The sequence below is a fragment of the Amphiprion ocellaris genome, chromosome 21, assembly GCF_022539595.1.
Source record: "Amphiprion ocellaris isolate individual 3 ecotype Okinawa chromosome 21, ASM2253959v1, whole genome shotgun sequence".
Classification (NCBI taxonomy): Eukaryota; Metazoa; Chordata; class Actinopteri; family Pomacentridae; genus Amphiprion; species Amphiprion ocellaris.
The window spans coordinates 1,714,547-1,730,141 of NC_072786.1; the positions used below are offsets into that span (position 1 = coordinate 1,714,547).

Here is a 15,595-nt window from a genome sequence, read left to right on the forward strand (position 1 = left end):
AGGTGAAAATACCACAGAAAGACAAAATCTCCACTAAAAGATGCAAAATTACCCCAAAGAACCATCTGGTTCTTCGTCTGCTGTAACTTTATCAATGATCAGAGTTCTACCTTTATACTGGGAATATTCAAAATAATATTCAAAAAATGTCTAAAATGACTCAATAATGATGCAGTCAGTATTATAACCAACTGTGTTCATCAGTATTATGGGATGTGAACAGTTTAGAGTTCTACAAACAAGCATTAGTTCTCTGGATGTGGTTCTGGTTTCTGATAATTCACCAGAGAAAACTTTAAAAAGGTTGTTCTGGGTAAACTTTAAGACTGATTTTGTGTCTTTTTCTGGTTGTTTTTTTGTCTATTTTTGGTCATTTTGTGTCATAGTGAATATATAGTCCTGACAGTGAAGCACAGAGGTAGGAATGTGATGGTATGTGGCCAGAGAAAACTTTAAAAAGGTTGTTCTGTTGGTAGGTGGTTGGTCAGAAATATTAGAGACGATAGAAGAAGGAACCAGGATCGTCTTTATATCGTCACACTCTAACACTTAGGAGACGTAAAGTTTAGGATTCTATCTACTGAAAGTGTCAAAACTGTGATATCGCAGCATCATTTTCTGTTCTGGATATTAAGACAACACATCATTACTGTTGTTCTCAATCTGAGGATGGAAACACAACAAACGGAACCACAACTAAAGACTTCCTTTAGGTTTGTTGATGGTAAATAATAATCGGCTGCTTTAAAACAGTAAATAAATGGATTCCTGACTGTTCTTTGCTCTCTAAGCTGCAGCTCTGAACATTTCCTTATTTTTTCTGTTTGTTCCATTCTGGACAAACTCCTGATTAACATCGCCATGGCAACACAGTTGGCGCAGCATCCCTCCTCTGGCTCTCGGAGACCAACACTGCAGCGTTCAGCCCGTCGGTTTGCCGAGACCTCCGACCTCATCGGCACGAGGCAGGAAGTGACCTCGTCGGTCAGAATCAACGACTCAGCATTTACTATGTCAACTTATCAATCATTTTGTATATGAAATGTCAAAAAAATGTAAAAATCTTTGGTTTGAGACATTTTAGAGAGAAAACAATCCAAAAAAGCAAACAGCAATTAAAGGCTAATGAGAATTATTGATACTTCTTGTTCTAAAGAGTACCAAAAGTATCGATTTAATAGTCTTGAATTAAAGTTAAAATTATCTGGTACTAAAAACAAACTATGGCAAGAGTTGGGTCTGGATCTCAGCTAAAGGTTATTTACACTTTTCACTTTTTTTTGGACAACTTTTGGGCAATTCTGTACATTTTTGAATAATTTTGGTTTTGAATTTATCTGTAGTTCCTCGTTGTTCCGCCACGGGGAGCCTCTTCCTGTTAAATACTGTAGAGACCAGAGGAGGCGTCACTCAGACTACAGTTTATGTTGGCAAGCAGAGAGCATTGTGGGGGTTTAGCTAGCAACGGGTACCATGACAAAGACTTCTGTGGAAGTTAATGATCTCCAACCAGAGCTAACATGTTTAAGACTAACTGGGATTGACTAGGATAATGTTTTTGGCTAGTAATGAAGCACCATGACAAAGACTCGCCGCAACTTTAGTCTTTTAACTGATGTTTTTTCCTCCAGATCACACAATTCAAAAACAACCAAAACTAGCAATATTTTGATGAAAAACTACATTTCCCAACTAGCTTTTCAGAAAACATGATGGAAGCAACGTGTTTCATATTTACGGTTGATCATAAATAAACAGAAGAAGCTAACTAGTGTGAAAACCAACAGACTCTTGGCATCTTCGTAGCCCCGCCCCCAACTGGCTGATTGACAGGGGAACTCCATTTCCTGTCTTTCAGCCAATCACAGAGCAGGTAACTCACCACGGTGACCAGGTGTCGAGCCGACACGGCAGCGTGCTCCGGCTGAACATCGTAATGAGGTCGAGTCAGCAGGTCGAGGCTTCGGTGGCCGGAAGGTTCCAGCGGAGACTCCGACATCTGATTGGTCAAACCGTCCGGAGGCTGATGGTGGCGGTGATGACGGTGGTGGTGATGAAGGTGATGAAGGTGGAGGGACTCTGGAGGGTCGACTTCATCCTGTCGATGGTATAACGACGGAGGGAAGCGACCGGAGTGATGAGAAACGAAGGGATCGCCGCTAGACGACTCTGAGGGGAGAAGATGGACGACATTTTACAGTTTGTTTCTTAAATCCTGACTAAAAACAATGTTTCTCAAGTTAGACAACAGATCAGAGACGTCCCAGACAAGTTTCCAGTCATTTTAGACTAAATTTGAGTGATTATGGAGAAGTTTCAAAATGTTTTGGACAAGTTTTTCTCATTTTGGACAATTTCTGAACATGTTTTGAGTATTTAGACAAAGTCTGAGCAATTCCAGAGAACTTTCAAAACGTTTTAGAGGAGCTTTTCTAATTTTTGGGGCAATTTTGAGTAATTATATACTTTCTTTAGCCATTTCAGACAATTTTTGAGTACTTGTGGTAAAGTTTGAAGTCATTTTACACAAAATTTGAGTGATTTCAGAGAAGTTTCAAGACATTTTGAACAAGTTTTTCTCATTTTGGACAATTCAGAGAAATCTCCATCAAGTGTCAAGTTATTCTGGACTATTTCTGAGCAAGTGTTGAGTAATTTAATATTAAATTTTGAGTCATTCCGGAGAATTTCAAAGACGTTTTAGATAGGTTTTTCTCATTTTTTTGGACGATTTTTGAGTAATTGTGGAGAGGTTTCAAGACTTGTTCGACAGGTTTTTGTGTTTAGCTGTAGTTCCTGGTTGTTCCAACAAGGTGGAGCCTCTTCCTGTTTAATACTGTAGAGACCGGAGGAGGAGTCACTCAGACTACAGTTCATGTTGAAGCCGAGAGCACTCTGGGAGTTTAGCTAGCAATGGGGCACCAAGACAAAGACTTCTGTGGTGGTTAATGGTCTCCAACCAGAGCTCATGATATCTGGTCAAAAATGTCAGATGATGGTGTAAAATGTGGATCAGAGTTTCCTCAAATGTCTTGTTTTCTTCAAAGATATTCAGTATACTGTCTTGAGGAGGAAATAAACCAGAAAATATTAACATTGAAGAAGTTAGAATCACAGAATGTAGACTTAAACCATTTAACTCATTATCAGAATAGTTGGTGATTATGTTTTCATTTAGATTCTGACTTGTGGTTGAACAAAATAAGTATTTTTTTGGTTTAAAGACATTAGCAGTGGACGTTTTAGAGACAAAACAATCAAAAAGAATAATCAGCAATTAAATCCTAATGAGAATTATTGATAGATGTTGTTTTAATGAGGCCGAAAAACATAGAGTTAATGGTGGTTTGTCTTGAATTACAAACCGCAGCAAGAGTCAGGTCCGGACTACAACTAAAAGTTATTTTTACTTTGGATTATTTTCTGGATTAATTGTTTTGTCTAAAAAAATGGTAAAAATGTGGAACAGAGTTTCCTAAAATGTCTGGTTTTGTCCAAAGATCTTCACTTTACTGTCATAGACGAAAGAAACCAGGAAATATCCACATTGAAGAAGCTGCAATGACAGAATTTAGACAGATTTTTAATCTTTAAAAAAAGATTAAATGATTAACAAAATAGTTTGTGCTTCATTTACTAATTGACGACTAATTCATTAACAGTCTGTCAGTTGTGATTTACAGACTGAAGGAAGACAAACTGCTGACAACAACCAAAGATCTTCAGTCTGAAACTCCTGAACCGACTGAACCCTGAACGCTGCATAATTCATCCTCAGACTTTATTTATCCTGAGAGGAAGAAACAAATGGACTGAAGGAGACGCTGCTTCACATTCACAGCTACAGACGTCTATTTAAAGAACACAGATCAGAACGGACTTCCTGCTTCACTCTGTTCGGTTCATAAAACACAGATCATCGCTAAACAGGAAGTCACTGGTTCCACAACCCCTAGAGGTAATCCAAACTGAACAGGTCCCTTTTATTTCCTTGTTTCCGGCAGTTTTTAAGGTTTTATTCAACCACAAACTAACATCTAATTAAAACCTGGTGTTATTTACTTTACATATATTTATTTTTACTATTATTTGAATGTTTTTATGAGAGATAATTGATGATACACTGGTAACTGCTGGTAAAATTACAAATTAAAATATGAATTTATACTATAATCCTTCTAGGATCCTAATCCCAAAATTAGAAATAATGTCTACATAAGAAAAGCTACATACATTTTTCCAAACTGTAATTCAGAGTTTTCTAATATTTAAGGTAAAATACACAATTTTTTATATAATTTTTTATAAATAAGCAAAAAAATCAATATTTAAAGACATTTGTTATGGTTTGAAAGAAAAAACCTGTACATTTAGCATTAAAAAATGGAAAAAAGTAAATGTTTTGACAAATTTTCCGTTATTTTCTAGTAAATTTACAAGAAAAAATGTGCATGGAAACTGTAAAAAAGTAAGTAGCAGTCATTTGTTCTTTTATAGCATATATTTTGACTATATGTAAATCAGAAACATAAAAATAAATTTAAAAAACTCTCAAGACACTAGTGATATTTGCAGTTATTTAAAAGAAAAAATATGTATATTAAAATATTAATATAGATATTCATATAAATATTTAATGTACATTTAAAAAAATCTACATTTTTTTCACAGGTTTTTACCTTTTTTTCCCTCAAATTACCGATACTATGGAGTAAAATCACAGAAATAAATATTCATTTATGTGACAACAGTAAAAAAAATAAATATAAATGAAATAAAATTTTAAAAATCTAAGTTTATAAAAAATGTCCATTAAAAAAATCCGTATTTTTACAAACAGTAATTTGTCCTTATACAGTGTGTGAATATGAAATTAAAATGTTGTATTGCAGCATTTAAATCCACTAAAAATTACTATTATTTTACGAATATTTATAGTTTGTTTTCTTTTGTTTGTTTGTTTGCTTGTTTTCCAAAGTTGTTTAAAACAACTTTAAACAGCTTTGGATAACCATGACCTGGATGAATGAGAAACTACACAGACATTTTGCTTGTTTTGTTATACTGTTTTTTTTTAAAACATTTTTTTCTGGCAAATGTTCACTATTTATTTAATTAGTTTACAGATTTTTTTACATTGTAGAATATAAAGTGTAAAAACAGTTGTTGTTGTTTTTGTTTGGTAAATAACTGAATTAAATTCAGTTAAGAGGCTTCAGCTCAGCAGGTTTTTCTCAGGAATAAGGGTAACGTATTAAATTTATATATTTACTAACATTAAATATTACATTTCACTGTATAATTAGGATTAAATAACCCAGAAGCATCAGATAAATCAGGTTTCTGAATCAGCTTCCCTCCATCTCTCTTCTTTTCTCCCTAGCGACAGCGTCCCGGTTGCTATGCGTGACGCTGAGCCGAGCCGCGCTCTGATTGGACGGAGCAGCCGATGGTGCCTGGCCTCAGTGAGAGCTATCGGCCAATCAGAAGCCAAGTTGGAACAAATCTACAGTCAGATGGTGTCTGCTGGTGCTGAGGGAAACCATTTAACGTCTGGGTTTCAAGGAGATCATGAGTTTAGACTCAGAGATGAGGTTTAATTTTAAATTAGTAATAAAAACATCCATTAAGAAAAGGGAAAATACAGACCTTAAGGAATTTGTCTTGGTGTTTGTGCGTTTAAAATCAGAACATTAACTGATTTATAGAAAATACTAGAAGCTCCAGTTTACTCTCATGTAATCAGCATCAGGTGGAATCCCAGTTTGACCAGTAAAACCAGTACCAGCTGCTGAACACATCTTCGTCAAGATGATTAGTTCTTTCATAGATTTACTAAAGGTCTTCTGGAAATATGACAAAACCTTCTGGGTCAAAAATATACATGAGGCCTTTAACCCCAAGAACACCAAACCTACCATCAAGCACGGAGGTGGCAGTATCATGCTCTGGGGCTTTCTAGAAGAGTTTCTGGACTGGTTTCAGACTGTCTTCGGTGGGTGTTGGACGTTTTTAGGAGGAGTTTAGGTTTGGTTTTGGTCCCGATTTTGCACTGCTTTTTGAATTGTTTCAACCAGACAATGAGCCCAAACACACATCAGACGTGGTAAAGAAATGGTTCCATCAGGCTGGAATGAAGGTTCTAGACTGGTCTCCCCAAAGTCCTGACTTAGACCCATCAAGAACCTGAAGAACCAATTTAGAAAGACAACAAATGTAGTTGAACTGAACCAATTCTGTCCAGAGGAGTCAAAGATAAACCAGAAGATTGAAACCAGAAGAACTGAACTGAGGAGGAAACTGACAAATTTAACCAAATATTAGCTTTGAGGAGACCAGTCTAGAACCTTCATTCCAGCCTGATGGAACCATTTCTTTACCACGTCTGATGTGTGTTTGGGCTCATTGTCTGGTTGAAACATCCAACTGTGTCCAAGATCAACCTATATAACCTACTATGATACTGCCACCTCCATGCTTGATGGTAGGTTTGGTGTTCTTGGGGTTATAAAAAGACCCGCCCAAGACAGTCTGAAACCAGTCCTAAACCAGTCCTTAAAAGGTCTAAAACCAGGACCAAAATTAAACCTAAACCAGACAGAATACAGTCTGAAACCAGTCCTAAAAAAGTCAAATACCAGTGCAAAACCGAGACCAAAACTACTCTTAATGTCCATGACAGTCTGAAACCAGTCCTCATTCAGGACCGGATCTTCAGATTTTCAACTTTGCGACAGTCGAAGAACATTTTGTGTTGTTCTATCAGGAAAAATTTGTAAATGTCAGCTAAGAATGGTGATATTTTAACTAAATTAATTTTAAAAATTGTCAAAAAGCCACTGTTAGACAGCCTGCTGCGGTAATTGAAACCTCAGAAATTTAGCCTCTTCTTTCAAATTTAAAAAATATATGGTGTCAGAGTGAAGATTTACTGTTTAATATTAATGTAATTCAACATTTTATTGTCTCTTTCTTTGCATTTTTTGTCTATTTTTTAAATTTAATTTGCATTGTTAAGCTTAAGTGGTGATACTTTATCAAAATTACTTCCTTCTACACGTCATTTTCAAAAAAATACTAAAAATCAACCATTAAACAGTTGTGAAATCTCAGCAGCATTTTAAATAACTGTCAAAGATTGCTTTTAAATTTAAAATCTAGGTTTTTGGTCCTTAGGTTGTTGTCAATTCAATTCAATTCAATTTTATTTATATAGCGCCAATTACAGTCAAATTGTCTCGAGACGCTTTACAGAACCCATATGCCTGAACCCCCAGAGCAGCCCTAAGGAGACAGTGGCAAGGAAAACACCCTTTTAACAGGGAAAAAAACCTCGAGCAGAACCCGGCTCTAATGTGGGGGGACCCATCTGCCTGCTGGCCGGGCGGGTTGAGAGGGACAGAAGAGGTAGAGAGGTAGAGATAGAGGGATGGAGGTAGAGATAGAGGGATACAGATAGAGGGGTAGAGATAGAGAGGTGGGGGGTGGGACACAAGGACCATAAAACACAGCCACACATCTGAAGCATCCAGCATCCAGCTCTGGGACCAGGGACACTCGGAGAAAGGACACAGAAAGAAACAGAGAGAATGTAATGCAATAATGGTATATATAGTAAATACATAGGTAGTTACAGAAGGGCTCAGTGCATCCAGAGAGGTTCCCCAGCAGTCTAGGCCTATAGCAGCATAACTAGGGGCAAACTAAAGGGACGTCAAGAGGGGAAGTCAGTTGTGCAAATGAAAACACCAGCTCACCCCGTCAGGGTCACCCAGTCAGCCCTAACTATAAGCTTTGTCGAAAAGGAAGGTTTTAAGCCTGGTCTTAAAAATAGAGAGGGTGTCCGCCTCCCGAACCCAAACTGGGAGCTGGTTCCACAGGAGAGGAGCTGATAACTGAAGGCTCTGCCTCCCATTCTACTTTTAGAGATTCTAGGAACAACAAGTAAGCCTGCAGTCTGAGAGCGAAGAGTTCTGCTAGGGTAATATGGTACTATCAGGTCTTTAAGATATGATGGAGATTGGTTGTTAAGAGCTTTATATGTCAGAAGAAGGATTTTGAATTCTATTCTAGATTTAACAGGGAGCCAATGAAGAGAAACCAATATAGGAGAAATATGATCTCTCTTGCTAACTCCCGTCAGTACTCTGGCTGCAGCATTTTGGATCAGCTGTAGATGTTTCAGAGAGCTATTGGGACAACCTGATAATAAGGAATTACAGTAGTCAAGCCTAGAAGTAACAAATGCATGGACTAGTTTTTCTGCATCACTCTGAGACAGGATGTTCAGATGAAATATCTCTGGTGAATTATGCACCAATCTGTTCACACAAAATCTATAATTATCTGCTGCTAAAGTGAAGATTCACTGTTAAGTGTTAATGTAATTTAACATTTTATTGTCTGTTATGATTTTTTTGTTTTTTTTTCACATTTTATTGTGTTTTATAATGATTTTTTGGTCTTTTTTTTCCACGTTATTGTCTTTTATCCTGATTTTTTTCACATTTTATTGTCTTTTATAATGATTTTTTTTGGTCTTTTTCATGTTTTACAGTATTTTAAACATTCTATTGTCATTTTTAGTTTTAAAAATTGCTATACTCCAACCTAGTGGTGATGAAAGCCTATGTGACCTTCTTCAGATCTTTAAAGGGTAGAAAATGTCTGACTTTATATTAAATTTCTTTTAAAAAGGTGCTGATTTTGACTATTGACTTGAGAGAAAATAGGAGGAATGAGGATTTTTTTGCTCAATATTATTAAATTTAGGCCGAATTCATTGTGAATACACGCAAAAATGCTGAGAAAAATTAAATAATGCATCATTTTACAGTGAAAATCACAACGTATGCTGAATTATTGGGGCTATTTTAGAGTAAATCCATTTCCAGTAACACAGGGTGTCATAAATACACAGCAGTGAGTAATATTACAGCATTAGTACTCTTTGTGAGGAATAGATCATATTATTGTGGAGGGTTTTAATGCACATTATTTAAGGAATAATCCATTTTATGCATTATATTATGTTTCAAATCACATTATTATGGAGGTTATTTTGCAAATTCTTGTGTTTTTTTAATCAACGTTATAGCTCTGAGGCCTGTTTATGTGATAAATTAGTGAAATAATTCATCGATTTAAGCTCTAAAATCTCACCTGTGATCAGAGTCCAGATTAAGGCCGGAACCAGAACCATGGTTCCGGATCCTCGTCTCGCCCTCTTGCGGTTCATCTTCTGGAGCTAACCGGCCGCCGCGGCTCGTTTTTCTGCATCAACCGAACCTGATATTTCTCTTACATTTGGTCCGAATCCTGCGGACGAAGCTTCCAGACCTCCGGCTCCGACACCGCCCCCCCCGCGACGCTGCTTCCCCGCCCTGCGGTGTCCCACGGCGGCAGGATGGAGGAGGATCGGCCGCTCTGCTGCAGCCGCGGTGGCTTCGAGCTGCAGCTGCGGGTTTTTCCCATGTGAGGCTCGGACGCGGAGGAGAGGAGTGTCCGGGAGAAGAGGCTCCGGTGGCGGCCGGAGAGAGAGGAAGAGGCGGGGAGAGGGCTGGAGGAAGGAGGAGGATGCTGGAAAATAAAGCGAATATTTATTAAAATAAAATGAATTTCATCGATGTTGGACTCTGTTTTTTATCAGCCTCGTTAATTTTTGTTCATTTTTAATCGTTGTTTTTTTTTTAGCTTTTTTAGATGCTCCAATAGCTACAACAACCAGGAAGTGATTTAAATATTTCGTAATTTTAAATAATATTAACCAGCTATTTTTGATGTAGCACCACAAATCGTCATTTTAGTTAATGGCAGAATGATGCTACATCAAATTGTAATTATTGTTTTTTATTGGCTTTTTAAAAAAAAAAAATAGTTATGCTAATTAGCTCATATGCTAAATTAGCACGCTAATGCCTTGTTTAGGCTAGCAAAAACTGCACTAATGAGCAGACAATTTTACAAACTACTCACCAGAATGTTTATATAATATTTAGCGAAGTCTTGATCAAATTTGTGAACTTTTTGATGATTCCAACTTGAGAACAATTTTTGAGGTCGTTGCTAAGTAGCAAGCTAACACTTAGCAGCATCAACTATATGCTAATGCCATTTTGTAATTCATTCAACTTAAAATATAACTGTAAATGCCAAAATACTGAAAATAATAACTTCCATAACACTTCCTAATTTAATATATATCCAAGTATTGATGAAAATTGTAAATTTGAATGATCCCAGCACAAGAACTCTCAGCTAGCTTTGGCGTTTATGCTAAGTAACATGCTAACAAAGGAGACTAGCTATCTTAATCACTAAAAAATAAATGCAAAAAATATAAAATAAAATAAAATAAATATCTTCCACACTAGCCTTCTAATAGAATATTTAGCCAACTTTTATTAAAATCCAAAATTTTACTGATTATAGCCTGAGTGGTCTCAGCTAGCTTTGAGGTCAAGGCTAAGTAACTAAGTAGCCACCTACACGCTAATGACGCCATTCTGTATTCTTTCCTTATTAAATTAAGATACAAACAAAATGAGATTATTTCTTTGATACAAAACATAATTCCAAGAAGTGATCTAGAAACAATAAAACTTCTACTTTAGGCTGTAATTTGGAGTCAAAGATTGAGAGGAATTTCTGTTAATATATTAATTTTCTCTCTCTGATGCTAGTTAGCTTAATCGTAAGGAATTAAAGCCTAGATTGCGTCCACTAATTAAATCCATATCACTTTATTATATCTATATTTTTTATTATATTTATAAATATTTACAGCTAACATTGAATAATCCCAGTATGGGCACTCTCAGCTAGCTTTAGGTTAATGCTAAATAGCATGCTAACATTTAGCAGGACTATATGCTAATGCAGCCATTTTGCATTTCATCTCTATTCAATTAAAATACTTATAAAATGTGTTTTTTTTAATGTTTATTGTCCTGTAGATTATCTCAAATTCTTCCTTTAGGAGGAACATTGTGTAACACATGAACAGTTTGTTTATCAACACATTTAAACACAATAAAACTTAAGTTTTGCAGAATGTAAAACCATGAAAACAAATGAAAGTATATTTAGTTAATTAAAAACCACACAACACATCCAGATAAAGTGAAAACTGAAAGTTCAAAAGTCCAACTATAAAGCAATAAAAGCTTCGCTGAGCTGATCATAAGATGAATCATTAATATCAGTCATTAAACCTGGAAACCTGAAATTAGCTGGCAGATTGAAAGGCAGGTTTTCCTTTATATAAAATGATTTTATAATAAGAATATTAAGCATGCAGAAGATTTTGATAAAGGTTTGAAGCCACAACAGACAGAATAAGAGTGACATCTGCAGGTGGAGAAGTAGAAGTGCATTAGTAAATAAATTACTGCTCTACAATTTATCCATTATTGATTTATTATTAACAGCCGGAAACCATTAAACCTCACCACTGTTAGACCTTCAACTATTAGGGATCTCTTATGGCTGTCTTTGTCTGAATAACTGATTAATTAATATATGAAATAGTAAATAAACATCCTTCACAACGTCTTCTCAGCTCTAGTTTTGTTTGACTCAAATTTAAAATTATTCAGTTTATATTAATAAATAACACAAAAAGCAGGAAACTTTGTGATCTGAGAACCTGGAATCTGAGTTTTGTCAGATTTTCACTGTTTTCAATCCAATAAATGACTGAAATAATTCACGAAGCAGATTTTAAGACAGTCATGTTTGTTGGCTCTCATAAACTGATGAGTTGGACGTGACTCAGGACTTTCTATCCGATGCTGCTGCTGCAGGAAATAATGTGCTGAGAACAAAACCAGAGGTCCTGGCGTCAGTCTGAGGATGATTTAGCTGCTTAAAGGTCACAGATTTTTTCTTGATCGCTGAACAACCCTGAGCTCAAATATTCATCCAAATTACTAACATTCTGGCAACTCACTGGAATGTAACTGACTCCAGGGGTCTGTAGCATCTCTGCATTTGCAGCTAGCATTCCATGGCTAGTTACCTGCATCACTATGTAGAAACTAGCATCCCTAAGAGACTTATTACCACCTCTAGGCCAATGACTAGTATTCCTAGGCTGTAACTAGCATCTCTAGGGCGGTTTCTACCACCCAAGGCTAGTCTCTACACCCCAAGCTAGCACTATCATCCATAGGCCATGATGTAGCATCCCATGGCTACTTATCTGCATCACTAGGCTAGAAACTAGCATCCCTTGGACAGTCTCTTCCATTCCTTGGCTAGCAGTTAGTATCCCTAGGTGCCGACTAGCATCTCTAGGCTAGCAACTAGCATTCCTATTATAGTCTATAGCCTTCTTACGCTTCCTATGCGGCTCTGGCAACTAGCATCTCTAGGCTAGTTGCCAGAGTAACATGCGAATGCTAGGGATTATAACAGAATGCTAATGCCTAGGGATGCTAGTTATTACCTCCACTGGTAACGAGCAGCCCTAGGCTAGAAACTAGCAGCCCTGAGGTGCTTTCTACCACCTCTAAGCTAGTGACTAGTATTTCATGCTGGCCACTAGCATCTCTAACAGCTAGCATCCCTAGGATGGTTTCTACGACCCAAAGCTAGTCTCTAGTACACCTCAGTTAGTTACTAGCATCCTGAGGCTAGTCTCTACACCCCTCACCTAGCATTAGAATTCTTAGGCTGACACAAAGCATCTCTAGGCTACAAAGTAGCATCCCTATAGTCTGTGCCATCCCGAGGTTAGCTACTAGCATCTCTTGGTAATGACTAGCATCCCTAGGTTAGCCAGTAGCATTGCTTAGTAATGATTAGCATCCCTAGGTTAGCCACTAGCATCACTTAGTAATGACTAGCATCTCTTTGCAAGACTACCATCCCTTGACAGCAGCTAACATCCCTAGGTTAGCCACTAGCATCACTTGGTAATGACTAGCATCCCTAGGTTAGCCATTAGCATTGCTTGGTAATGACTAGCATCCCTACGTTAGCCACTAGCATTGCTTAGTAATGACTAGCATCCCTAGGTTAGTCACTATCATCTCTAGCTAATGATTAGTATCCCTATGTTAGCCATTAGCATCTCTAGGTAATAACTAGCTTCCCTAGGTTAGCCACTAGCATTGCTTGGAAATGACTAGCATCCCTTTCCATCAGACTACCATCCCTTGGGTAGCAACTACCATCACTATGTTAGCCACTAGCATCACTTGATAATGACTAGCATCCCGAGGTTAGCCACTAGCATCTCTTGGTAATGACTAGCATCCCTAGGTTAGCCAGTAGCATTGCTTAGTAATGATTAGCATCCCTAGGTTAGCCACTAGCATCACTTAGTAATGACTAGCATCTCTTTGCAAGACTACCATCCCTTGCTAGCAACTAGCATCCCTAGGTTAGTCACTAGCATCTCTAGCTAATGATTAGTATCCCTATGTTAGCCACTAGCATCTCTAGGTAATAATTAGCTTCCCTAGGTTAGCCACAAGCATTACCTGGTAATGACTAGCATCCCGAGGTTAGCCACTAGCATCTCTTGGTAATGACTAGCATACCTAGGTTAGCCACCAGCATTGCTTAGTAATGATTAGCATCCCTAGGTTAGCCACTAGCATCACTTAGTAATGACTAGCATCTCTTTGCAACAGACTACCATCCCTTGCTGGCAACTAGCATCCCTAGGTTAGCCATTAGCATCCCTAGGCTGGTAACTAGCACTTGCTATGCTACAGTGAGAACTAGCATGTCGAGGCTACAAGCTAGCAGGCCTAAAAAACAGCTTTCCTATTATAGTCACTAGGATCCCTCTCAGGCGGATTAGCATTCCTAGGATAGCAAGTAGCATCTTTGGTTAGCGGCACTTAGCAGAAAAGTAATGAACTTCGTGTTAGCGGATATTTCTACTTATTTATTTCTTTGCATTTGTGATCGGCTGGGAAACATCTGAAGCTAATGTTTGTGTTAGCTCTAAAGTCTGACCTTCAGTGAACCTTCAGCATAAACAGCTGAGATGAAACATCGTTCTTTCCCCTCGTCTCTTCGTCCTCTCGAGGTTTTACTGCTTCACTGACGTCTTCATCGTCGGTTTATTTACGGAGGCATTTAAATGTGAAGCACATTTACTGCAAGATGACGAAGAAACAACAAGCTGCAGAGAGATGCAAAAAAACTGCAAATAAAACATAACACAGCCCCACAGAGGCGAGAAAATACTTCAAGAAGACACAAAATTACCAAAAAGAGTCACGAAAATACTACAGAGACGCAACAATACTACAAAGAGTCACAAAAATACTACAAGCAAAAACAAAACAGCCAGAATGAGAGTATAGAAATGCAAAAATGCTGCTAATACACATAAAAAATTACAAATAAATACCTAAATACAACTAATATACACAAGACAACCACACAGGAATGTAAAACTACTTCAAAGAGACACAAAACTACTTCAGAAACACAAAACTACTTCAAAGAGACACAAAACTACTACCAGCTGTAGTTCTTGAGACACAAAACTGCTGCTAATACACACAAAATACCATGAATGCACCAAAACTGCGTCAAAAAGACACACGACCACAAAGAGATGGAAGGATACTACTTGTTTTTGCAGCTTAACTTTAACTTGTGTTGGAGTAGAGGTATGACATAGCAAAAAAAGTACTTTAAATGTGCAGTAAATGTACTTCATTTGACTTTAAACCACAGTAAATATGGAGTACAATATTTGTTTTTGTAGTATAATATTGAAATATGTTGGAGTACAAGTATTAGACAGCAGAAAGGGTATTTTAAATATGCAGTAAATGTACTTTAAACCACTGCATATGAAAGTGTAATACTTGTTTTGCAGTGTAATCCTTAAATATGTTGGTGTACAAGCATTATACAGCAGAAAAAGTACTTTAACTATGCAGAAAGTGTACTGTGAGCCGCTGCAGACCACGTGCAGTGCAGTAAAAGTACTGGAAATCGTAGTAAAAGTACACTAAAATAGTATTTCTGTGCTAGTCTTGTCGTCACTTCCAGGCAGCTTCATGTCCAGACCTGTCCCGGCTTCCCTCCCTCCCCATCGGCCTCCAGAAGTACTCATCTCCGCTCGGAACTTCAGGAATTTTCCACTGGTGTTCCCGGAACCTCCCACCTCCCTCCTCCCTCCTCCCTCCTCCCCTCTGGCTCCCCAGAAGTGTCCTTATGTGACATTTCCGGGAAGCTCCGCTCCTCCTAGCCGTTCCGGCCCTTAACAATGTTGCCAACTTTGCGACTTTCTCGCTAAATCTGGCGACTTTTTTTTGTCAAAAGCGACTAGCGACAAATGTAGCGACTTTTTCTGGCGTTTTGGAGACTGAAGCTGGGATCGTTCTGCAGTTACTGTCCTCAGAGAGCAGCAGGTGCCGCTGTGAGCTCCTCCCCTTCCCGAAACACAGCCGGTCAGTCCAGTAACCAGCAGCATCCCGCTGTCTGATTGGAGGAGACCCACATCACTCTGCGGCCAGACGGCAGATGAAGTTACTGCAGCTCCCGTCCTGCTTACAGAGCGGGAGGGAAATGAAAATGTTTCTTCACTGTCACACTAAAATAAATCCCTGCATTTAGCCTC

General features: G+C 37.9%; 1 protein-coding gene across 4 annotated transcripts in view; it reads right to left on the minus strand.

The window, feature by feature from the left end:
* ptprr (protein tyrosine phosphatase receptor type R) overlaps window positions 1–15,595 on the minus strand; it is a 56,006-nt gene that overhangs the window by 36,776 nt on the left and 3,635 nt on the right. The window contains exons 2-4 of one of the 4 annotated variants that reach the window (XM_035944575.2): window positions 13,972–14,114; window positions 9,163–9,579; window positions 1,883–2,169 (exon numbers count right to left, since the gene is read on the minus strand). In XM_035944575.2, the coding sequence (XP_035800468.2) occupies window positions 1,883–2,169; window positions 9,163–9,238 (363 nt within the window). In that variant the 5' untranslated portion in view covers window positions 9,239–9,579; window positions 13,972–14,114. Of the gene's footprint in view, window positions 1–1,882; window positions 2,170–9,162; window positions 9,580–13,971; window positions 15,115–15,595 lie in introns of those variants that run through there. The other 3 variants (XM_055006426.1, XM_055006425.1, XM_035944576.2) reach the window with 3 other exon arrangements.